This window comes from Scyliorhinus torazame, chromosome 17 (assembly GCF_047496885.1).
Source record: "Scyliorhinus torazame isolate Kashiwa2021f chromosome 17, sScyTor2.1, whole genome shotgun sequence".
NCBI lineage: Eukaryota > Metazoa > Chordata > Chondrichthyes > Carcharhiniformes > Scyliorhinidae > Scyliorhinus > Scyliorhinus torazame.
Window position 1 is genome coordinate 24,103,445 of NC_092723.1, and position 26,122 is coordinate 24,129,566.

Here is a 26,122-nt window from a genome sequence, read left to right on the forward strand (position 1 = left end):
TAACCCCGTGTTGTACCTGTCCTGGGAATGTTTGATCGGGCAGTGTAGAAGGAGCTTTACTCTGTATCTAACCCTGTGCTGTACCTGTCCTGGGAGTGTTTTAAAAAAAAATACTTTCATTCAAATTTTTACATATTTTCAACATACCCTTCCAGAAAAAAGAAAAACAAAGAACACATAAATAAACATCTTACAATTCCCCCAATATACAAACCCCTCACTGAGTAGTCCCTCCTCGTGGACCTCTGCATACCTCCTATCCACCCTTAAAATCTCCCCCACCAATCTCTCCCTCTCCTCTCCTTCCCCTCCTTGTGGGTCCTAGTGGAGATTAGCTCTCCCCTAATCACCGCCGTCAGCGCCTCCCAGACCACCCCCACCTGCACCTCCCCATTATCGTTAGCCTCTAGATAGCTTTCAATGCACCCCCGGATCCGACCGCTCACCACCTCATCTGCCAGCAAGCCCACATCCAGGTGCCACAGCGGGCGCTGGTCCCTCTCCTCCCCTAGCTCCAGCTCCACCCAATGCGGGGCATGGTCTGAGATGGCTATGGCCGAATACTCCGTGTCCTCCACCCTCGGGATTAGTGGCCTGCTCATAACGAAGAAGTCTATCCGGGAGTAGGCTTTATGGACGTGGGAAAAAAAAGAAAATTCCCTGGCCCCCGGCCTGACAAACCTCCATGGGTCCACTCCTCCCACCTGGTCCATAAACCCCCTCAGCACCTTGGCTGCTGCCGGCCTCTTACCCGTCCTGGACCTGGAGCGGTCCATTGCTGGATCCAGTACCGTGTGAAAGTCTCCCCCCATTATCAAGCTCCCTGCCTCCACGTCCGGAATCCAGCCCAACATGCGCCACATAAATCCGGCATCGTCCCAATTCGGGGCATATACATTCACTAATACCACCCGCACCCCTGCAGCTTACCACTCACCATCACATACCTACCTCCATCGTCTGCCACGATGTTCAGTGCCTCAAACGACACCCGCTTCCCCACCAAAATCGCCACCCCTCGATTCTATGCGTCCAACCCTGAGTGGAAAACCTGCCCTACCCACCCCTTTCTCAGCCTAACATGGTCTGCCACCCTCAAATGCGTCTCCTGGAGCATAACCACACCTGCCTTCAGTCCCTTCAGGTGCGTGAAAACACGGGCCCTCTTGACCGGCCCGTTCAGGCCTCTCACATTCCAAGTTATCAGCCGGATCAGGGGGCTTCCCGCCCCTACCCCCCCTGCCGATTAGCCATCCCCTTTTCTAGGCCAGCCACGTGCCCGCGCCTCCCGCGCTCTCCATTCCCCCCAGAGGCAGACCCCCACCCCGCCTGTCCTGGGAGTGTTTGATGGGGACAGTGTCGGGGAGCTTTACTCTGTATCTAACCCCGTGCTGTACCTGTCCTGGGAGTGTTTGATGGGGACAGTGTAGAGGGAGCTTTACTCTGTATCTAACCCCGTGCTGTACCTGTCCTGGGAGTGTTTGATGGGGACAGTGTAGAGGGAGCTTTACTCTGTATCTAACCCCGTGCTGTACCTGTCCTGGGAGTGTTTGATGGGGACAGTGTAGAGGGAGCTTTACTCTGTATCTAACCCCGTGCTGTACCTGTCCAGGGAGTGTTTGATGGGGACAGTGAAGAGGGAGCTTTACTCTGTATCTAACCCCGTGCTGTACCTGTCCTGGGAGTGTTTGATGGGGACAGTGTAGAGGGAGCTTTACTCTGTATCTAACCCCGTGCTGTAGCTGTCCTGGGAGTGTTTGATGGGGACAGTGTCGAAGGAGCTTCACTCTGTATCTAACCCCGTGCTGTAGCTGTCCTGGGAGTGTTTGATGGGGACAGTGTTGAAGGAGCTTCACTCTGTATTTAACCATGTGCTGTACCTGCCCTGGGAATGTTTGGGAATATTGTAGATGGAGCTTTACTCTGTATCTAACCCCGTGCTGTACCTGTCCTGGGAATGTTTGGGGATATTGTAGATGGAGCTTTACTCTGTATCTAACCCCGTGCTATACCTGTCCTGGGAATGTTTGATGGGGACATTGTAGAAGGAGCTTTACTCTGTGTCTAACCCTGTGCTGTACTTGCCCTCGGAGTATTTGGTGGGATGCTGTGTGTCTGTGAATCTGAGCCATACCTGGTACTAACAACCTATACCCTGACCATCTCAATCGACCAAAGAAATAATCCAAACATCAAATATGTGTGAGTAAGCAACATGGCCCCCTCCTGCTGCCTCACTCCTGGGAATTAAGTAAATGTAGAATAAAAAGCTGCTGTCAATAATGACTTTTAAAAATAAATTTGGGGTACCCAATTCATTGTTTTCATTTAAGGGACAATTTAGCGTAGCCAATCCACCTACCCTGCACATCTTTTGGGTTCTGGAAGTGAAACCCATGCAAACACTGGGAGAATGTGCAAACTCCACACAGACAGTGATCCAGAGCCAGGGTCGAACCTGGGTCCTCAGCGCCGTGAGGCAGCTGTGCTAACCACTGTGCCGCCATGCTCCCTGAGTGTCAGTAATGATGATCATGAAACAAATGGTTTATTGTAAAAACCCCTCTGGTTCAGTAATGTCCTTTTGGGAAGGAAATCTGCCGTCCTTACTTGGTCTGGCCTACACTTGACTCCAGACCCACAGCAATGCGGCTGAGTTTAAACTACCTTCTGAAATGGCCTAACAAATCATTCAGGTTTTTTTATGAAGGTGGCTGGCCATTCAAGGGCAATTAGAAATGAACAATAAATTCTGACCTTGCCACACGTGCATGATCTGTTCCCATCATTGTTTCATTCCCAAAGCCTGAGCTTTTTACCCCTAACTTTATTTTCACATCCTCAATTCCACCCTTCCACCTTTTCGCCACGTCCCCCAATCTCATCCGTTGACAGAAATTCCTCAATTGCTGCTTCAGCCCATTTCGCCGATCACTTCCCTAGTGACCTCATCAAATGCTGCGTTGCCCTTTGGTTGAAAATGTTCTTCGTGACTTCCCTTCTCTCTCTCTCGCCTCACTTCCTCATTTTCCAATCGTGTTCTACTGGATTTGAAACCTCAAAAACATTGAGTGAATCAGTTCAAACTCTGCTAATCTCCAAACAACATCAACACCAATTTCCGTGACCTTTGCTGATGGTTTCAATTTCTGAGATAGGCTGCAATGAACGGAGCCGCTCCAGTGTGACGGGAAACGGACATCATGGAGTGGTGAGACCGGAATTTCCACATCTCCCTGATCATAAAATGCTAGCATGTTACAGCACAGAATTAAACTAGACATGGCGTCCGGCATCAACAGTGGCCTGTCCATCCCTCTCGACCTTTCAAAAGTCCTCCTTACTAATATCTAGGAGCATGTGCCACAATTGGCTGCATGGCAGCACAGTGGTTAGCACTGTTGCTTCACAGCTCCAGGGTCCCAGGTTCGATTCCCGGCTTGGGCCAATGTCTGTGCGGAGTTTGCACGTTCTCCCCGAGTCTGCGTGGGTTTCCTCCGGGGGCTCCGGTATCCTCCCACAGTCCAAAGATGTGCAGGTTAGCTGGATTGGCTATGCTAAATTGCCCTTCGTGTCCATAAAGGTTAGTTGGGGTTACGGGGATAGGGAGGAGGTGTGGGGATAGGGTGGAGGTGTGGGCTTGGGTAGGGTGCTCTTTCCAAGGGCCGGTGCAGACTCGATGGTACAAATGGCCTCCTTCTGCACTGTAAATCCTATGAATTGAGAGAACTATCTCACAGACCAGTCGATCAACAGCCTGACGTAATCGTACTCATGAAATCGTACCTTACAGACAATGTCCCAGATACCACCATCACCATCCCTGGGCATGTCCTGCCCCATCAGCGGGACATACCGAGCAGTGGCAGGCCTGTGGTACACAGTCGAGATGGAGTTTCTCTGGGGGGGCTTCAACCTCGACTCCAGGCCCCATGAGGCTGGCTGAGTCCTGAATGGACAGCGGCTAGACTGGGTCTGCGGCAGCTGGCGAGGGAATCAACAAGAAGGAAAAACATACTTGACGTCATCCTCCCCAACCTGCCTGCCGCAGATGCATCTGCCTGTGGAAGTATTGGTAGGACTGACCGCTACACATTCCTTGTGGAGACAACGTCCCATCTTCACATTGAGGATACCCTCCATCGTGTTGTGTGGCACTACCACCGTGCTAAATTGGATGGTTTCATAACAGATCTAGCAACTGTGGGCCATCAGCAGCAGCAGAATTGTACTCGACCACAATCTGTAACCTCATGTGCCGGCATATCCCCCACTCGACCATTACCACCAAGCCAGAAGATCAATTAATTAAAAAAAACATTTTTATTGGTGTTCACAACTTTTATGTTGCATATTTCAGTTTGTACGCTCAGTTTACAGGTTTCATAGCCACACGTAGTGTTTGGAAAGGCAACTAAGGAAAGACTGACGTTACACGACAAATATAGATTAAAGTACAATGAGAAAACGTCTAAACCAACACAGATCACTGTACATATGTACAACTACTTACTTCTCCCTCCTTCCGTGGCTGTGGGCCCCATACGGTTGTTTTGCCTCGGCTACCCTTCCTGACACTGGCCCTAGCGTGAGTTGCCCCCGCGTGTTCCTGCTCCCCCGGCTCTCCGCTTGCTCTGGGCCCCATCCCCTGCGGTCGGGCCCATGTCTATTCTTTTTCCCTGGGGCCTTTGTCCCCCTCCACCCCTCTCTTTCCCCCCTTCCTTAATGCTCAGCATGTCTACTGTGCCTTTCTCCCCCTTCCCCCCTCCCCCTTCTGCTCTCCTCGTTGTTAGCTACGGACAGGCCTTGGAACAAGTTGGCGAACGGCTCCCACCTCTTCTGGAAGCCCTCCTCTGACCTACAGGCGGCAAATTGTATCTTCTCCAATTGGAAGAATTCCGACAGGGCGGCCTGCCAGTCTATGGCTTTGGGTGGTGCCACGGATTGTCAGCTGAACAGGATTCTTTGGCGAGTGATTAGGGAGGTAAAGGCAAGGGCAGAGGCCCCCCTCCCCATAAAGAGTTCTGACTGATTTGATACCTGAAAGACTGCCATCTTTGGACTTGGCTCCATCCCCCTCCCCCAACCTCGGACAAAAAAGGTTGTCCAGAACCCCACCAGTCTGGGGCACTTCCAGAACATGTCGGTGTGGTTGGCCAGACCTCCTTTCACATTTGTCCTCCACCTCTGGGAAGAACCTGTTCATTCAGTTTCTGGTCAGGTGTGCTCTGTGTACCACCATTAACTGCATCAGGCTCAGCCCTGCACATGTATAGGTGGAGTTGTCCCTGTGTAATGTTTCAATCCAGAGTGCCTCCCCCTTCTATCGTCTCATCCATGGTGGATCGTACCTCCTCCAACAGTCATCCGTAGAGGTCCCCACAGTTACCATTCCCTAGGTCACCCATGTCCAACAGTTTCTCAACCAGTGAGTGTCTCAGTTTCTGGGGGTATGCCATTGTTTCCCTGTGGAGGAGGTTCGGTCCTGTAAGTACCTCATTTCATTCCCTTTGGGTAGTTGGAACTTTTCCATGAACTCCTCCAGGGTCGCTATCCTGTCTTCTGTGTACATGTCCAGGGGATCAAGTGAAATGAAAATGAAAAATGAAAATCGCTTATTGTCACGAGTAGGCTTCAAATGAAGTTACTGTGAAAAGCCCCTAGTCGCCACATTCCGGCGCCTGTTCGGGGAGGCTGTAACGGGAGTCGAACCGTGCTGCTGGCCTGCCTTGGTCTGCTTTAAAAGCCAGCGATTTAGCCCTGTGCTAAACAGCCTCATTGCAATTGGGAATGCCAGGAGCAGCAGCAAGATCTACCGAACAATGAGGTGCCAACCTGATGAAGTTACAACACAGGACTTCTCGTGTTCCAAACAGCATCAGCAGCAAGTGATCGTCAGAGCTAAGAAATCCCACGCACAATGGATCAAATCTATGCTCTGCCGTCCTACCACATCCAGCCGTGAATGGTGGTGGACAATTAAGCAACTCACTGGAGGAGAAGGCTCCACAAATATTCCCAGCCACAATTTGGGGGCAACCCAGCATATTCGTGCAAAACATAAGGCTGAAGTATTTGCAACTCACACAAGCCAGAAGTGTGAGTGGATGCTCCATCTAGGCCTGCTCTCGAGGTTCCCAGAATCACAGTTGTCAATCTTCAGCCAATTTGATTCACTCCATGTGATATCAAGAAACAGCTGAAGGCACCGGATATTGCAAAGGCTATGGGCCCTGATAATATGAAACAATAGTACGTGAAGATTTGTGCTCCATAACTAGTCACACCTCTAGCCAAGCTTTTCCAGTATTGCTACAACACAGGCATCTACCTGGCAATGTGGAAAATTGCCCAGGTAAGTCCTGTACACAAAAATCAGGACAAATCTAACCCGGCCAATTACCGCCCAATCAGTCTACTCTCAATCATCAGCAAAGTGATGGAAGTGGTCATCAACAGTGCTATCAAGCGGCACTGACTTAGCAATAACCTGCTTATGGATGCTCAGCTTGGGTTCCACAAGGGTCACTCAGCTCCTGACCACATTATAAGCTTGCTCCAAACATGGACAAAAAAAGCTTTACTCCAGAGGTGAGAGTTACTGCCCTTGACATCAAGGCTGCAAATTGATTGAGTATGGCATCAAAGAGCCCTCGCAAAACTGAAGTCCATGGAAATCAGGGAGGGAACTCACTAATGGTTGGAGCCATACCTAGCACAAAAAAGATGGTTGTGGTTGTTGGAGTTCATCCATCTCAGCTCCTGGATGTCAGTGCAGGAGTTCCTCAGGATGGTTTCCTCGGCCCAACCATCTTCAGCAATTATCAATTATCAATAAGGTCAGGAGTGGGGATGTTTGCTGATGACTGCATGATGTTCAGCACCATTTTCAACTCCTTGGTTACTGAAGCAGTCCATGTCCAAATGCAGCAAGGCCTGGACAATTTCCAGGCTAGGACTGGCAAACGGCAAGTTACATTTGCGCTGCACAAATGCCAGGCAATGACCATCTCCAACAGGAGATAATCTAACCACCGCCCCTTGACATTCAATGGCATTACCAGCGCTGAATTCCCATCAACATGCTATGGGTTACCATTGACCAGAAACTGAACTGGACTAGCCATATAAATACTATGGCTACAAGAGCAGTTCAGAGGTTAGTAATCCTGTGGCTATTAACTCGTCTCCTGACTCTACAAAACCTGCCCACAATCTACAAGGCAGAAAGGAGAAGTGTGATGGAATACTCCCCCCTCATCTGGATGAATGCAACTCCAACAACATTCAAGAAGTTTGACACCATCCAGAACAAAACAGCCAACTTGATTTACACCCCATCCGCCACCTTAAACATGCGCTCCCTCCACCACCGATGCACAATGGCAGCAGTGTGCACCATCTACAAAATGCATTGAGGAACTCACCATGGCTCCATGGACAGCACTTTCCAAACCCACAACCTCTACCATGTAGAAGGACAAGAGCAGCAGATACCTGGGAGCCCCATCACCTGGAGGTTCCCCTCCAAGCCACTCACCATCCTGATTTGGAACTATATCGCCTTCCTTCTCTGTCGCTGGGTTAAAATCCTGTCCCTAACAGCATTTGGGTGTACCTACACCATATGGGCTGTAGCGGTTCAAGAAGACAGCTCACCAACACCTTCTTAAGGGTAATTAGGGATGGGTAATGAATGCTGGCCTCGCCGGTGAAGCCCACATCGCTTTAATGTCTACAAAAAGGCCATGCAGCTCATTGTGCCTGTGCGAGCTCTTTGAAAGACCCAGTAATTAGTCCCACTCTCCGGCTCTTTCCCCATAGCTGTGCAAAGTTTTCCCCTTCAATTGTTTATCCAATTCCCTTTTGTAAGTTGCTATTTGGGCAGCACTCCCCTCCCCCCACCCCCGGCTTAACAAGTACCCACAGGTTTCAGGTGTAACACCGATTACAAAATACATCCTTGTCTACAATGGTCTCATTATACAAAGTCCCTTTTAAGCACACAAGATGACTGTGGGCAAAACTCTCTCCACTCTGAACACCAAGTGAATGTTTGTGGATGTCTCCTCCGAATTCCCCAGATGACTGTGACATGAAAGTTTCCAAACTCCACTCCCAAAAACACACTTTAAAATCTTCTCTCATAATTATGCTTTGTCTTAATGGTTTGCATTCCAAAATTCACACCAGGTTTTCCAATTGACACATTTAAACAACTCTTTCACTCCACCTCCCGCCGTAGCCCTCTCTAAGCACAATAGAATCTCAGTTGGAATTGACACCAACCCCCACACATACAAACACCTTTCTCCAGCATGAAATTGACAGCAGGTTTTACCCTTCCAGGCACACTTAAAAATATACCTTGGGCGGGATTCTCCCCTACCCGGCGGGGTCCCGTTCGGGATGGAGTTGCGTGAACCACTCCAGCGTCGGGCCGGCCCAAAGATGCGGAATTCTCCGCATCTTCAGGGGCTAGGCCAGCCGCGGAGTGGTTTGTGCCCCGCCGGCCAGCGGGAAAGGGGCTTGGCGCAACGCCAACCGGCACCGGAGGAACTCCGCCGGCTGGCGCGAGTTGGTGCATGCGCGGGAGCACCAGCGTGTGCTGGCGTCATCCCCGCGCATGCGCAGAGGTCTTCGTTTCCGCACCGGGAATGGCGGGCCGGTACAGCCTCCGGTGCGGAAGGGTAGAGTGCCCCCATGGCACAGGCCCGCCCGCGGATTGGTGGGCCCCGATCGCAGGCCAGGCCACTGTGGGGGCACCTCCCGGGGCCAGATCCCCCCCCTGCACCCTCCCAAGAACCCGGAGCCTGCCCACGCCACCAGGTCCCACCGGTAAGGAACCTACTCCAATTTACGCCGGCGGGACTGGCAAAAGACGGCCGGGACTTTGGCTCATCGCGGGCCGGAGAATTCGGGCAGACCCGGTGCCCATTGAGCTGCGCCGGACCCCGCTCTTCTCCAAGGCGGGCGGCGCGACTCGCCGCGCTGATTTTTGGGGGGCCGGAGAAATAGGAGCACGGCGGGGGCGGGATTCACGCCGATCCCCGGCGATTCTCCGACCCGGCGGGGGGGTCGGAGTATCCCGCCCCTTATTTCTAATGTTTACCAATACAAATATAAATCCCTTAAAATTACCTTTGTTTTCGTAACAATTCCCTGTTCTACGTGGACTGTTCCAGCCTCTGATCTCTTTTTAAAAAAACAAATCTAAAGTAACCAATTCTTTTTTTCGCAGTTAAGGGGCAATCTAGCGTGGCCAATCCACCTACCCTGCACATCTTCGGGTTGTGGGGGTGAGACCCACGTGGGCACGGGGAGAATGTGCAAACTCCACACGGACAGTGACCCGGGTCGGGGATCGAACCCGGGTCCTCACCACCATGAGGCAGCAGTGCTAACCACTGCACCACCGTGCCGCCCCTTGATGTCTAAACATAATTAAGGTGTATTCTTTGGGAGATACTATTCATGCCTCAGGTAGGCCATGTTCACCCCAAATCTTCCTTCCCCTTTACTAAAGTTAATGTTAACTCTGTTCCCCTGATGCACTGAATTCCTTCAGGGGCCCTTCTTGGCACCATAGACAACCATATAGCTGTCTAACCTTTCTGCCAGTTGAAAATTGAGCAACAACGCCACCCTGTGGATTGGCCACCTGTTCCCTAGCACTTGTGATTGCTTCAGCAATAAGCAGAAAGATTGATTTCTCTTCAGTCTTACTGTCGCCCAGGTCCCCCACACAGCAGTATGGGTGCAGACCAGACCAGTCCTTTTCCCAGAGGAAGAGAACACCAGGTAAGCACATTTGGGGCTGGTGATGAGGCAGCTGACCTAGCAGAAAGCAGAGTCACTAACTGAGGTGCTTTGGCGAGGTTGTTCATGTGGCTTCTCTGGATGTTTGGCTCAGGTCACAGCTGCTGTTGCTCGGCGTTTGAAATCGGTGTCAGGAAATCCAGTGTTAATACATTTATTTTTGAGGCCTTCCATAACCGATGGGACTGCTGGCACTGGAGTCAATCATCAGCCCCGGGAGGCATATTTTAATATAATTTGATAAGTTTCCTTTGAAGGTGTTGTCTTTTTTTTTTACAATGCCCCTTTAAGAGGATTTGAATTAGTTACTTAGTTATTATTTGTTTTACAAAAGAGTATAGAGAGAGTCAGCTGGGACACTAGTGGTGCGATTCTCCGCTCCCGCGGCTAAGTGCCAACACCATCGTGAACGCCGGCGAGGTTCACGACGGCGCGAAACGGCCCCGATCTCGACCGATTCAGGGCCCGAAAATGGGCTAGGATCGGGGCCGCGAGAAACTCGGGGTCGTGTCGCGAAAGCAGCGTCGTCAGCGCGCGCCGGGCATTGGCGCCGCGTAAAAGGCGTAACTGGCATCACCCGCGCATGCGTGGTTGCCATCCTCCCCGAGGCCGCCCCGCAAGAAGATGTCGGATGGATCTTGCGGGGCGCGGAGGAAAGGAGGCCCTCCTTCAGAGAGGATGGCCCGCCGATCGGTGGGCACCGATTGCGGGCCAGACCCCTTTTGAGTCCTACCCCGGCGAAAGAACCCCCCTCGCCCTCCCACAGGCCGCCACCCCCCCAGCGTTCCTGCGCTGTTCCCGCCGGCAGCGACCAGGTGTGGATGGCGCCGGCGGGAAGCCGTTGTTTTGGGCAGGCCGCTCGGCCCATCCGGGCTGGAGAATAGCGGGTGTAGCGGAGAATCGCCATTTTGGGTGTCCCGGGCAATTCTCCGGCCTGCGCCGCGCAGAACTCGATGGGGCCGTTCTCGCCGATTGGGTGAATCGCGGGAGGGCATCGGACCGGCGTCGGGGGGAAAAATGGCGCGCCAGGTGATTCTCCCAACCGACGCGGGAGCGGAGAATCGCGCCCCTAGGTGTGAGGTTAGGCGGCAGAGATCTGTAATGCTGCATCCTGTGGGTAAACCTACTCTGAGATCTGTGTTCTACTTTTGTACTGCACCATATGGCTTCGATGCAATTAATAGCACCTCTCTTTACTCACTTTTACCATTTGCTGCTCACTCCTGTTCTCATGCTCTTAATACATGCTCTGGCCTCTCAGTCAGAAAGGCATGGGATCAGGCCCCACCTCTGTGGAGTTCACCCCAGTGGCCTGGTCAAGATTTAAATTCTCAATTAACATCACAAAAACAGATTATCTGGCTGTTAACACATTCCTGTGTGTGAGAACATGCATGTTTTTTTTTATTCGTTCATGGGATGTGGGCATCGCAGGCGGGGCCAGCAGTTATTGCCCATCCCTAATTGTCCTTAAGGGGCAGTTAAAAGTCAACCACATTGCTGTGGGTCTGGAGTCGCATATAGGTCAGACCGGATAAGGATGGCAGATTTCCTTCCCTAAAGGACATCAATGAGCCAGATAGGTTTTTACGGCAATCGACATGGTTTCATGATCATCACTCGACTTTTAATTCCGGATTTTTATTGAATTTAAATTTCACCATCTGCTGTGGCGGGATTTGAACCTCCGAGTACTCTGGGTCTCTGGATTACTCGTCCACTTACAGTATCACTACGTCACTGCCCATAATGTCCTTTACGCTCAGCTATTACCTACAGAGATTCCTGTGCAATGATCTTGAGAGTGTGCCTCCTGCTCCCTCCATGTCATGTTTGATACCTACTTTGTTTCGCACACTCCCATTGTTCTCTGGTGCCTGAAAGCTTTGGGAGATTTTTAAAAAGTATTCCCTCATGTTTAGAAATAAAGGTGCACTGCAGTCCACGTTGTTTCCGGTAAAGAAACTCCCCCAGTTTCCATCCGGGCTGATTTCGAGAAGAACTTCCCAGTTCTAGAACCCTTTCGTGAACACGCTGGACAATCAGCCCCACCCAATGACGTCGCCTGGGTTTGAGGCACAAACACAACAGCAGTGTGCCAGACATTCCTTGCTGAACCTGGGAAACAGTTCTATTGGGACAGGGAGAGAGTTTACACTACTTTCAGAACAGATGGAGATGTTGTCTGGGCATGTCTCCCAGTCCCATGATTGGGAGAGTCCTGCGCACAGTCATGGGTTTGTGCTTGTGGCTGACACAAAACAGAAAACAAGGTTAGAGACAATTCCACAGTAAGGTCACCAGCTCTTCAGGGTCACCCTGGTGTTTCCAGAAGCTCAGGATGTATCTCCCAGGCACTAGTTGGAGTAAGACCTGGGAGAGAAAAAAAAAAATCAAAGGGGCGAGAAAAAACAATTGTGCTTTTGAAAAAGATCCTTTGGTTATTAATTATAAAAATGTTAGCAATTATTAGGGAAGTTGGAGATTGTGCAATGAAATGTCCGACCAGAGCTATTTTCAGGCTGGGCTTAGTTAGCATGGTGCTGGTTAAAGAAATTGTTCCGATCCCAGATGATGTTATAACTGGATGGGAAGACCCCAGAATGGAACACAGCCTCAAAAGACTGTAACCTTTATTTTTATTGAATGAAACGTAGAGGAACTGCTAATTAATTTTAACAACAAGAAAAAAAAGTTATTAAACATGACAAAGTGGATTATAATACAATACTCCGGTTTAATACAATGGCCGGTGCAGACTTGATGGGCCGAATGGCCTCCTTTTGCACAGTAAATTCTATGAAAAATTCTATGATACTCCTTTACTCCCCCCTTAGGTTAACAATTACACACAGGTTTTAAGATGAACACGGATGACAAAATACATTTGAAACTACCATGATCTCATTGACACACAAAGCCTTTTTTTTAAAACACTGAAGTCAAACACGCACTCACTCTGAACCCAAGTTAATGTCTGTGGATCTCTCCTCAGAATACCCCCCAGATGATTGTCACATGAGAGTTTCCTAGCTCCACTCCCAAAAACACCTTTTAAAACCTCTCTCTCAATAAGGCTTTCCATTAGCAGGCTTAATTCCGAAATCCACTCCATGGTCAAAAGAATCCTTTGGAAAACAGCTTCCACATCTTCTCAAATCTACTCCAGGTTTTTTACACCAAGCCCGTTTGGCATTTCTTTCTCTTAACTGCTTTTGCACACCAAATTCTGATATCCGGCCACCGATTGCCCCACAATTATTTCAATTAATGACTCACAAACTGTAGTAAGCTATCTGAGGTGGGTCTAACGTAAGTGATATCCTTCTGACCCCTCACTAGCCAGTTCCATTACAGTTCTGTGACATACTCCCAGTTCCTCTTTGTTCCTTTAACTTCAGGCTCCCTGGAAACTTATTTTCATTTCTCTAGTTTCCTTAAGTGGCTGTCCTTTAGATTTCTGGCACTGGCTTTCTTAACTATTACTCAGTTGTATGGCTTTTCTTCTAGCAAGGTTGAGGGAGATGTTCCCCCTGTAGCTGCCTATCACCAACTGATGTAGCTTCCAACTAAAACTAAAGAACAAAGGAATATTGTTTTCCATTACAAGAGCCTTTAATTGTGAACCAATTCTATTTACTCTTCACACCGTAGCTCCCTCTATCACAGTTGGAACTTAACCAACCCCCCCCACACACAAACACCTTTGTCCAGCATGAATCTATCTATAAGTTTTACCTTTGCTGGCACAGAAACATTAAATTAAGCCTACCTAAAACTATACCTTATTTCTAAAGTTTACCAATACAAATATAAATCCTTTAAAACTAACTCATGACCTACAGAGTTCCTGCACTCACTGTGATGGGGGCCATGGCCACAGACCTGATTGAGAGGATTGGCAATCATTCGTGTCTGACCATCTGAGTGTATCGTACACTCCGGCAGAGCAGATCAGAATGCGCTCTCCCTCCAAACGTTCCTCGCTAGTCTCATAGAATCTCAGGATCACGCAGCAAAGAAGGAGGCCATTCAGTCCATTGTGTTTGTGCTGGACCTTTGAAAGAGCTATCCAATTAACTCCACCTCTCTTTCTCTTTCCCAATATCCCTGCCCTTCAACTATTTACCAATGTTGCTTTGCAAATTATTATTGAATCAACTTCCACCGCCTTTCAGACAGAGCATTCAAAATCACAACAACTCGCGACATGCCAAAATTTCTCCCACCTCTGATCTCTCCTCTGGCTCTTTTATTTATCGGCTTTGTCTGACTCCCAACCCCCCATCCCCCCACCACCCTGTGGGCCAGTGGAAACTGTTTCTCCTTATTTACTCGCTTAAAATACCCCCTAACTTTGAACACCTCCCTCTTCTCTTGTAAGGACTGAAAATTACTTTTACTGAAAGGTAAGTGCGGTATCCCAGAGTAGTTTTATACCGGCGGCTCACACTGATATTGTTACTGGCCCTGGGGGTCTTTGTGGTGGTGCGTAAGTAGCACTTGTGGCTTTATTATCGTGACCAGATCTCTGCATTTGCTTGTTATGCTGATAGCTGTTTGTTTTTGGCCAGATACAGAAGCACGAGCTTTGGCTAAAGAGCGACAGAAAAAAGACAATCACAACCTGAGTGAGTAACCTTCCCTTCATGTAATACTTTTATCATTCTGGGGGCAGCACGTGGCACAGTTGTCAGCACTGCTGCTTCACGGCGCTGAGGACTGGGGTTCGAATCCCGGCGCTGGGTCACTGTCCATGTGGAGTTTGAATTCTCCCAGTGTCTGCGTGGGTATCACCCCCACAACTCAAAGATGTGCAGGGTGGGTGGATTGGCCACGCTAAATTGCCCCTTAATTGGAAAAAAATAATTGGGTACTTTAAATTTAAAAAAACAAAGTACTTTTACCATTCTGTTCATTCACTGAGAGCTGGTCAGAGTCTGTGGGGTCAATTTTAACCACTTCCTTGGCAGGAACTATGCTCGAAGAAAGGGTTGAACTTGACTGCGCTCACTCAGAGTCTGGAGATCGCGGTGTTCCAAACTGACGGCATTTCAGCTTCGCCGAGTTTGGAATCCGCCAAGGCTCCTGCTAAAAGCAGGTCGGACCTTATGTTAAGTATAACTGCAGTCTACGTGCCAGAGAGACAGAAGAGGCCAAGACAAATACCACGCCCTGAAATTCTCACATGGCGTATGCATGAAGTCGGGGGGCTCCCAGACGAGATTGCGCTCTCAACGTGATTTCACGCTGGGTGGCTAAGGAAGGCCCGCCTAGCGTGAAATGCATCTTCCAGTGGGCCTGACAGTGCGGGCAGGGGTGGGAACGAGTCAGGCCAGGGTCCCAGGACTTTGGTAGCTCCAGTTAAACCTCCTGTGGAAAAACACACAGGTGTTACAACATGGAAATGTATTTGGTGTCAATATTGTGGCCTTTCGGCTATGAACCGACTAAAAGCCCCACTGACTCGATGTGTTTGGATACAGTAACTCTGAAATATGCCACAAAAATCTACAGGTCCAGCCCAGCATCTGCCACTGATCCAACTAATGTCTGTGGCAGCAGTGAGGAAGCTGTGGATGGGGAGGTGGGGATAGTTGTGGAGGGTGGGGGGGGGGGGGGGGGGGGGAAAGAAGAGTTAGGGAGGTAGGAGGAGGGGGAGAGCTGGGGAGGGGGGGGGAAAGAGTTGGGAAGGGGGGAAGATTTGGGGAGGAGGGAAGAGTTGGGAGGGGATTCCCATACATTCGCATCAATGAACAAGGACTGTGCTGGCACTGTAAGCCCATGTTGCTCAACTCTCTGGAGTGAGACTTGAACCCATAACCTACGGGACTCCAGAGAACAGAATGCTCCAGCATGGTGGACGACTCAGGGCATCAAGGATACATCTGGTCTCCTTGATATTGCAGCAGTTCTGGACTGCCCGGCTCAGATGGCACAGCTAGGGTTAGTGGCTATTGTGGGGGGTGTCAACGTGAGGGTGGGGGTGCTGGGGGCTACAAATAAAGTGTGGTTCCTCCCTTTTATAGGGGATTATTATTATTTTCTTAAACTAATTTAAACTAGGCAGGGATTTGGTCATATTGTATATCTGCTACTGGGTCAGTTGGAACATCTCCGAAATCTGAAGTGTCTGTGTACAAGGTCATAAAGAAGGCCGGGTCACGGGGAGTCTGACCATCAGAGAGCCCCTCCCCTCAGCTCAACAACCCCCCCCCCCCCCCCCCCCCCCCCTACCCACCCCCAATATAATTACAGTGGCAGTATGCCAACTGACCATGACTTTCAAGGCTTTTGTAAACGTCAGTGTGCCCATGGTTTGTACAGACTGATCTATTTTGTGAGAACCTTGGCACAGGTCTGTAGATGACCCAGCTGAGAAAGCTAGAGAAACCAAAAGGAAATCTGGCAAAACTCAGAAATATATGACAGCAGAAAAGTCACAAATAAAATGAAAGTGCCTCTGGTCCAGGGGTCTTTTATCCTGCCCTAGGTGTCAATATTGCGGCCTTTCGGCTGCCTGCCCTTTTTCCCAGCAGTGTGACAAGCGCAAAATCGCACTGGCAACATAAAAACTGTGTTATTAGGCTTTTCAATGGCCTTAACTGGGCCTTTCATTGTCGGTGGGCGCAGTTCCAACTCCCGCAGGGGCCCACCCAACCTCAATATCGCACGCTGGCGAGATGGTGTCAGGACGCACACCCGGCGTCAACTTGCGCAATTTTACTTGCGTTCGGGTCGTGTGCGCGCCTGGTGGAGCGCCGTGAAATTTTGGCCCACGCCTTTTGTTCTTTGGGATGATTTGGGATTCAAGGGAGGCGCTGGTCCAGACTTCAGCCTAACTCTTTGGACCTGCCCTCCACAGCCCTGACATCGTTTTAGCAACTCCTCTGCCCTGCCAGGCACTCATCTGTTGCCAGGAGTGTTTCCATCTCCCTCCACCCTAATTCCTACACCTAACCGCTGGCTTTAGCATCAATTCCACTGGCTTCAGGCGAGATAATATGTCATTTAAACAGGAGAGTTAGAGTGAAGAATATCGGCAAACCTCCTGATTTAAGGGCTTCATCTGTTTAGCACAAACGGACAACTAACAGTAGGTTGTCTATTTTTCACCCTTGCTTTCTTGAGGCTTATTACTTCCTTTTTATACATTTTGTTATTTTTCTATTTCTATTTAGTTACAATGGTGTTTTTATACTTTGGCCGGGATTTTCCTGCCCCCCCCTCCCCAACCCACCCCGCGGAGGTTTTCCGGTCCCTCTGAGGTCAATGGCTATTTGCATTGCTTGCTGGCTGCGTCACCGGGGAACGCACCGGCCAATGGCGACTCACCTCTACTGCCGGAACCACTGTGGGGGGGAGAGCCGGAAATTTCCAGCCTTTGCTCCCAAAGTTTACAAAACCAGTCACTCCCGGGAGCCTGGGGTTTTCCCAATGTGATTGCGAATCTGAGAATTAAATTGAGGCGATGGGGGTGGAGAGTCTTGTGAGATGGACACGTGGGCGGATTATCTGATGGGGGAGTGTGTGTGAAAAGACGCACCGATCTGTCGCATGCTCAGTTGGGAATGTTAATCTCTCACTGTAAGAGGAGCTCATCAGAGAGCACAACATTTTCCTATGGAGGGAGGTGATCTCAGGTTGCTGCTGTCTGCTGTGACAGTCATGGTGGTTGTACAGCAGTGTGTCTACCTCTCCATCTTCTGCCTTTGGCCTGCACTCCAGGAACACAGAATGAATTCATCGGTAGACATTTATTTAAAAAGTTGCATTGTTGCCTTGACCTTTTGTTCACTTTTCTCATCAGTCGAGCGCAGACGAAGGTTTAACATCAACGATCGGATAAAAGAGTTGGGACTGCTCATCCCCAAATCCAATGATCTGTGAGTAGACACTTCTTCTGTCGTTCATTTTTAATACTGGCACCTTGCACTGCTGCTTACATTTTGCTGGAGTTGGAAGATGTTTTTATGGCGAAGCCGCGGAGATGTGCCAGTGCCACCCACCGACCACCAGCACAGTTTTCCCATCTCACAGTCACAAGAATTAATGCGCAGGCTGCCTCCTATCCTATCCCTGACAAGTACTGATCCAGAGACCTCCTCTCTGCAACGCCGTCTCTGTTTTACTGATGACAATCGAAGCCAGTAGTCCCTGGACCACGCCTGTTCCTACATCTGTAGATGACTTAGACAGAGAGACTGAGAGTAATGTATATAATGCTGACGGTACAAAGCTAGGTGGGAATACAAGCTATGAGGAGGACACAAAGATAGTGAAAAGAGTTAGAGATGGGTTAAGTGAGTGGGCAATAAAGTGTCAGGCTTTTGACATGTATACAATGAAACTATTCTGACCAAAATTTTGTCTTTGTGTCCACTGTGCTGTACAGATTTTCATCAGTGCTCTCAGATAAGCCCAGTACAAGTTAGGTACAAAGCAAAGTTTTTTTTTCTGTACTGTCCCATCAAAAGCCCTCAGGCCAGATACAACTTGGGTTCAGGATGAAACTTGCTCTCCTCCACTGAATGTGCTTAAATCTCTGTTGGCGAGTGAATCTTGCACAAAGATGTTCTGAGCAACAGGAACAATGATTTTCCCTTCCAATTGAACACTGCCATTTGAGTAGGGCCCAGTTCATGGCTGGCACAATTAGCTGCTGTCACTGTACGGTCTAGCTGCCAGCAGGACAGACTGATATTGCAGAGAGATATTGATTTGACTACAGGATGTGTATTGCATGGATTCATGTCTGTTTTAAAATAATTGGTAATTATTTTCACATTTGTTCCATTTAGAGTCGGTCTCCCATATGCAGGCCAATATTTTCAAAATATTTTGGTCATCTTTCCACCCTCAGGACTGGCTGAAGTGTCAGTCTCGATGACTCATTTTCAACCGAGACGTTCAAACACCCAACTCAAAAACTAAGATGCTATTGCTTGAATAATCTATAGGAATTAGAAACTCGGCATAAATTGTCTGTTAAATAGTTGCCAGTCATGTTCCTGGCATTGGCAGACCAGTGATAGTAAGGTGGCGACTCTTTCCTTGGCCAGCCTTTTGTTAAGAGATTTGAGTTTCACCTTTCACAGTAACAAGGATGGATGATGTTCCTTTTTCTTGACCTTTTTGGCTCCCCCATAGTCTGTAGGCGCGATTTAACGCTGCAGAAAACACAAGTCCCGTTTTGGGCGTGAGTAGTGCCGTGTTCCTCGGGGTTCGACCCCACTATCTAACGGGACTCTGACCTTTTTTTTGGTCTTGGTCGGAAAAGACCTGCCGAGGCGGCACTTACCTCATTTCCTGCACTTAACAGATCGCTTGTGATGCACGATCAATGACCACTAAAGCGAGGTTGTAGCCCAACTGAAGGCTTTAATAAGCTAGATGTTTCCCCCCAGCAGCTCAGGCTCAGAATTGCGGCACGGGCTCTTATACCCCGCCTAGCAGGGCGGAGCTACCATACATCCTAACCAATAGAAAGCATACAGTTTCCACCAATGGTGCTCCAGCCTATCAGGTACCGTAATACCTATAATACCACATTCACCCCCTGTTAAAAAAGAGTCCGGCGGGGGTGGTGGCCTGATACTACAAACATGGCAACGTGGTAGAATTAGTTATGGAGGTACCGTAATACCTCCGTACAGCGTTTTGTAACTATTTACAATTCTGATAGCTATGTACATTTGATGATTTACATTTACAGTTTACAATTTAAAATGGAGCAATCAGTTTACAGTTTACAATTTAAAATGAAGCAATCAGTCGATCGGGGGCCCTGGTCGTCCTTTGTGATCGTCGGAACTTCGGCTGTGACTCCGGTGGAGGCGCGGGCGTCTGTGACTCCAGGAGCGTGGTTTCGATCTCCATGGCAGCTTCGGCACCCCTAGACGGCGCTGGTAGGGAAAACGGTTGACGTGGGAAGGGAGCGCCTGCGGGGAACGTAGGTGGGTGGGGGGGCCGAGACGGGGCCGGCGGAAGGACCGATCCTCCTGTAAGGTGCTCCGGTGGAGGGGAGGGTGGGACTGATGGCTGGGGTGTGCGTGGGGCTCCGGCGGGCGCCAGGTCTCGTAGGGAGACCGTATCTTGTCGGCCGTCGAGGTACGCCATGTAGGCGTACTGGGGGTGAGCATGGAGCAGGTGGGCCCTCTCGACCAACGGATCCGACTTGTGCGCCCGCACGTGTTTTCGGAGCAGGATGGGTCTGGGTGCTGCCAGCCAGGTCGGGAGCGAGGTCCCAGAGAAGGACTTCCTGGGGAAGACAAGGAGACGTTCGTGAGGTGTCTGGTTGGTGGTCGTACAAGGCAGTGACCAGATGGAGTGGAGGGCATCCAGGAGGACTTCCTGCTGGTGGGAGACTGGGAGGTTCCTGGACCGTAGGGCCAGTAGGACGGTCTTCCAGTCCGTTCCGTTCTCCCTCTCTACCTGTCCATTATCCCGGGGGTTGTAACTGGTCGTCCTGCTCGAGGCAATGCCCTTGCTGAGCAGGAATTGACGCAGTTCGTTGCTCATAAAAGAGGACCCCCTATCGCTATGTATGTAAGCGGGGAACCCGAACAGTGCAAAGATGCTATGGAGGGCCTTGATGACGGTGGTTGCGGTCCTGTCGGAGCAGGGGATGGCAAATGGGAACCGGGAGTACTCATCAATCACGTTCAGGAAGTACGTGTTGCGGTCGGTGGAGGGGAGGGGGCCTTTGAAGTCCATGCTGAGGCGTTCAAAGGGACGGGAAGCCTTTATCGGGTGCGCTTTCTCTGGTCGGTAGAAGTGCGGTTTGCACTCCGCGCAGATTTGGCAGTCCCTGGGACAGGGCGTCAGGAGGCTCATTTAGCTTCCCGGGACGATACAAGATCTCGTAGTTGTAGGTGGAGAGTTCGATCCTCCACTGCAAGATCTTGTCGTTTCTTATCTTGCCCCGTTGTGCCCCGTTGTGCATTATCAAACATGAAAGCAACCGACCGTTGGTCAGTGAGGAGAGTGAATCTCCTGCCGGCCAGGTAATGCCTCCAATGTCGCAGAGCTTCTACTATGGCCTGGGCCTCCTTTTCGACTTAGGAGTGGCGGATTTCAGAAGCATGGAGGGTACGCGAGAAGAAGGCCACCGGTCTGCCCGCTTGGTTGTGGGTGGCCGCCAGAGCTACGTCCGACGCATCGCTCTCGACCTGGAGGGGGGGGACTCGTCGATGGCGTGCATCGTGGCCTTTGCAATGTCTGCTTTGATGCAGCTGAAGGCCTGACGGGCCTCTATCGACAGGGGAAAAGCTGTGGATTGGATCAGGGGACGTGCCTTGTCCGCATAGTTGGGGACCCACTGGGCGTAGTAGCTGAAAAAACCCTAGGCAACGCTTCAGGGCCTTGGAGCAGTGAGGGAGAGGGAACTCCATAAGGGGGCGCATGCGTTCAGGGTCGGTGCCTATAACTCCATTTCGCACTACGTAGCCGAGGATGGCTAGGCGGTCGGTGCTAAACACGCATTTATCATTGTTGTATGTAAGGTTCAGGATTTTTGCAGTCTGGAGGAATTTTCGGAGGTTGGTGTCATGGTCCTGGTCGTGGCCGCAGATGGTGACATTATCGAGATACGGAAATGTTGCCCGTAAACTGTACCGGTCAACCATTCGGTCCATCTTGCGCTGGAAGACCGAGACCCCGTGCTGACACCGAAGGGAACCATTAAGAAGTGGTGGAGCCGCCCATCACCTCGAAGGCAGTGTATTTGCGGTCACTAGTGCGGATGGGGAGCTGGTGGTAGGCGGACTTGAGATCCACCGTGGAGAAGACCTTATAATGCGCGCTCCTGTTCACCAGGTCGGATATGCGGGGGAGAGGGTACGCGTCCAGCTGTGTAAACCTGTTGATGGTCTGACTGTAGTCGATGACCATCCTATGCTTCTCCCCGGTCTTTACCACCACTACTTGAGCTCTCCAGCGGCTGTTACTGGCTTCAATGACTCCTTCCCTCAGTAGCCTTTGGACCTCAGACCTGATAAAGATCCGGTCCTGGGCACTGTACTGTCTGCTCCTGGTGGCGACGGGTTTGCAACCCGGGGTGAGGTTCGCAAACAGGGAAGGCGGGTCGACCTTAAGGGTCGCGAGGCCGCAGACAGTATGGGAGGGTATAGAGCCACCGAATTTGAAGGTTAGACTTTGGAGGTTACACTGGAAGTCTAAACCCAGGAATGTAGCCGCGCAGAGGTGGGGAAGGACGTAGAGACGGAAATTTTTGAACTCTCTTCCCTGGACTGTGAGGTTTGCTACACAAAACCGCTTTATCTCCTGAACCGGAGGCCAGGGAGATTTTTTGATTAACGGGCTGGATGAGGAGAGAACAGCGTCTTATCGTGTCAGGGTGTATGAAGCTCTCCGTGCTCCAAGAGTCGATTAGGCAGGACATCTCGTGCCTGTTGATGAATACGGTCGTTGTAGCAGTTGAGAGTGTTCGAGGCCGGGACTGATCCAGGGTCACCGAGGCTAATCGCAGCAGTTTAGAGTTCTCTTCGGGCAGTGCGTGGTCAGCCGAGCTGGGGTCCTGGGGGTTCATCCAAGATGGCGGCTCCCATTGGTCACACATGGCTGGGGGTGCACAAAATGGCGGCGCCCATCCCTCAAACGTGGCGTCCGCGGAACAAGATAGCGGCGCCCGGGATACGCACGTGGCCCTGGAATAGGAAGATGGCGGCGACCGCTGGCCGCACGGGGATCGTGGAGGAGTTTGTGGTTGCGGTCCGCATTCGCCGCCGGAGACCGTGGCGATCGCACGGGCCTGACATACCCCCACGAAATGGCCCTTTTTGCCGCATCCCTTGCAGGTGGATGCGTGGGCCGGGCAGCGCTGGCGGGGATGCTTGGCCTGCCCGCAAAAGTAGCAGCGGGGACACTGGGCTTGCCAGGCCGCCTTGCAACGCAGGACTGTGGGGGGATGGGGGAAGTCTCGGGGTCGGCTGCGGAGGGGTTCCACGCTGGCCAGGGGGCTGCCGTGCGGTCGGGAACGTAAGCGTGGGCGTTCCTGGAGGCCACGTCCAGGGAGCCTGCACGGGCCCGTGCCTCCCTGAGACCCAGAATGTCTTTTTCTAACGGTCGCTGGCGGATTTGTGAGGATAGCATACCTGCCACGAAAGCGTCCCAGACTAAGAGTTCAGCGTGTTCGCTCGCCAAAACTTGCGGGCAGCAGCAGTTTCTCCCCAACACCAGGAGTGCACGGTAGAATTCTTCCAGCGAATCCCCAGGGGTTTGTCGCCTTGTTGCAAGCAGGTGCCGGGCATAGACCTGGTTTACCGGGCGAATATAGTGTCCTTTTAGCAGCTCTATTGCTGCATTGAAGTCTTCCGCTTCCTCGATGAGGGTGTAAATCCCTGGGCTCACCCTTGAGTGCAGGACGTGCAGTTTGTGCTCTCCCGTGGGTGTGTTTTTGGCCGTCCCGAGATACCCTTTAAAGCACGCCAGCCAGTGCTTGAAGATTGCCGCTGAGTTCGCCGCGTGGGGGCTGAGTTGCAGACACTCTGGCTTGATTCGGAGCTCCATCCTTCTTAAAAAAGAAACTAGCTTATTAAATTGATGCACGATCAATGACCACTAAAGCGAGGTTGTAGTCCAACTGAAGGCTTTAATAAGCTAGATGTTTCCCCCAGCAGCTCGGGTACGGAATGAAGGCTGCTGGGGCGGCACGGGCTCTTATACCTCGCCTAGCAGGGCGGAGCTACCATACATCCTAACCAATAGAAAGCATCCAGTTTCCACCAATGGCGTTCCAGCCTATCAGGTACCGTAATACCTATAATACCACAGCTTGTAATGCAGAACAAGGCCAGCAGCCCGAACAGGCGCCGGAATGTGGCTACTAGGAACTTTTCATAGTAACTTCATTGAAGCCTACTTGTGACAATAAGCGATTATTATTATTATTATTATTATTATTATTATTATTATTATTATTATTATTATTATTATTATTATTATTATTATTATTATGAGCTCAACTCGCCCTATATCCTCGAAGTACATAAAAACACAATGTGAAAGTTTACACAATATGAAAGTTTTATGTTTGGGCAAGGGTATTTCACATTCCAAATATCTCCATCTATATTTTCATTAAAACATTATTTTCCAGATGTTAATTTTCTGATCTTCATGGAATGATGTCAAGCCATATTATGTGACACATTGTCATTTTATGTCCTATTCCCTTACTTTATTGATATCTGGGCCAGTGAGGCAATTCATCCATCCTGTCTCCATTGAAAGTCTCGAGGTCTGAGACCAGCAGGAGTCCTGCCCTAATTGAGAACAACCTCGATCCGTTCTGACATGATGTCTGAACAACAACAGCAGTAACTTCTATTTATATGGAATATAAACCAGAAAATGCTGGATAAACCCAGCAGGTCTGGCAGCATCTGCGGAGAGAAAAAGAGTTAATGTTTTGTTAACTCTACAGCACTGAAGAAAGGTAGAAATGCACAGAATTATATCGTTGGAAAGGGCCGGAGGTGGTGGGGCAGAATAGAAGACCAGGGATAGGTCGGGGCAAAGGAGATCTTGACAAATTTGTCCTAGACATGAGGCTAATGAGAGAAACTGAACAGGGTGACCATGTGGGGGGGGGGGGGGGGGGGGATGGTGGTGAGGTAGAGCTGTGTGCCGTCAGTCTACATTTATACACTAATAGGGTATATGCACAGAGGGTCAGCCTTCTGCTGATGTCAGTATGCTGGATATGTCCGGGAATATACAATGTGGAGTGAAGAGTGGGAGGTGAGACTCCCTGTGCAACCTTCTTCAAACATTCCTGATCCTTGGTGTGAAACAGTTCAATCCAAAATATTCACATTCCCTCTGTGGAACTTGAGGTTTTACTCTCCTCCTCCGAGTTTGTGATCATGTCAAGAATATTATTAGGGTTTAGGTATCTCGATGGCCCCCTTAGAGACCTGAATACCTGGAAGTCTCGACAATAACAAGGTGAAGTATGATGGGCGCATTGGTGAGGCTGGAGTAGTCTTTTATGCAAGTTCACTGTCTCTCTCTGGGACATATTGCTTAATTGCTCCTTGACCCTTCTGACCTTCAGGATACTTTCGTGTTTGTTACATGATGATGACATTGTTGGTTTTGCAGTTTTCACCTTTACTGAGTGCTCTCTCGTTGCTTCTGCAGAGATGTCCGCTGGAATAAGGGCACAATATTGAAAGCCTCGGTGGAATACATCAAAAGACTCCAGAAGGAGCAGCAAAGAACCAGGGAGATGGAGGGCCAATCAAAGAGGCTGGAGATGACCAACAGCCACCTCCGTTTTCGCATTCAGGTGAGAAAAGGAAATGGCCCTACACGGTCATTCGTGACAAGCAATGAAATGTCAGCTGAGGCTCAGGGCTGGCATTCTCTTCTCTGGGGCAGAGATTCATCTCCCATGCTAGCGACTATAGTACGTAATCATACCTGACACTACCGGAGAGGTGATGGCATATTGCCACTGAACTGGTGACCCAGAGACGCAGAGTAATGCTCTGGAGACCCCGGTTCAAATCTCAACACGTCAGCTGGTGGAATTTTAATTGAATTTTTAAAAAAACTTAAAGTCTAATGATGATCATGGATCAGTTATTGATTGTCATAAAAGCCCACCTAGTTCACTAATGTTCTTTAGGGAAGGAAATTTGCCATTCTTACCTGGCCTGGCCTATATGTGACTCCACAGCAATGTGGTTGACTGTTACATACCCTCTGAACAAGGGGAATTAGGGACGGGCACTAAATCCTGACCTAGCCAGTGACGCTCACTTCCTATGAATGAATTTAATATCTACAGTACTGCACTGTCGGAGGGTCAGTACTGAGGGAGTACTGCACTGTCGGTGGGTCAGTACTGAGGGAGTGCTGCACTGATAGTGGGTCAGTACTGAGGGAGTACTGCACTGTTGGTGGGTCAGTACTGAGGGAGTGCTGCACTGATAGTGGGTCAGTACTGAGGGAGTGCTGCACTGTCGGTGGGTCAGTACTGAGGGAGGGCTGCACTGTCGGTGGGTCAGTACTGAGGGAATGCTGCACTGTCAGAGGGTCAGTACTGAGGGAGTGCTGCACTGTCGGTGGGTCAGTACTGAGGGAGTGCTGCACTGTCCGAGGGTCAGTACTGAGGGAGTGCTGCACTGTCGGTGGGTCAGTACTGAGGGAGGGCTGCACTGTCAGAGGGTCAGTACTGAGGGAATGGTGCACTGTCAGAGGATCAGTACTGAGGGAGTGCTGCACTGTCGGAGGGTCAGTACTGATGGAGCGCCACACTGTCGGAGGATCAGTA

The 26,122-nt window shown here is 50.2% G+C and overlaps 1 protein-coding gene across 4 annotated transcripts in view; it reads left to right on the plus strand.

Moving 5' to 3' along the window:
- tfeb (transcription factor EB) overlaps positions 1-26,122 on the plus strand; it is a 190,374-nt gene that overhangs the window by 154,338 nt on the left and 9,914 nt on the right. For 3 of the 4 annotated variants that reach the window (XM_072480214.1, XM_072480213.1, XM_072480211.1), the window contains 3 exons: positions 14,394-14,450; positions 17,630-17,705; positions 24,985-25,132. In XM_072480214.1, the coding sequence (XP_072336315.1) occupies positions 14,394-14,450; positions 17,630-17,705; positions 24,985-25,132 (281 nt within the window). The remainder of the gene's footprint in view (positions 1-14,393; positions 14,451-17,629; positions 17,706-24,984; positions 25,133-26,122) is intronic. The other variant, XM_072480215.1, reaches the window with a different exon arrangement.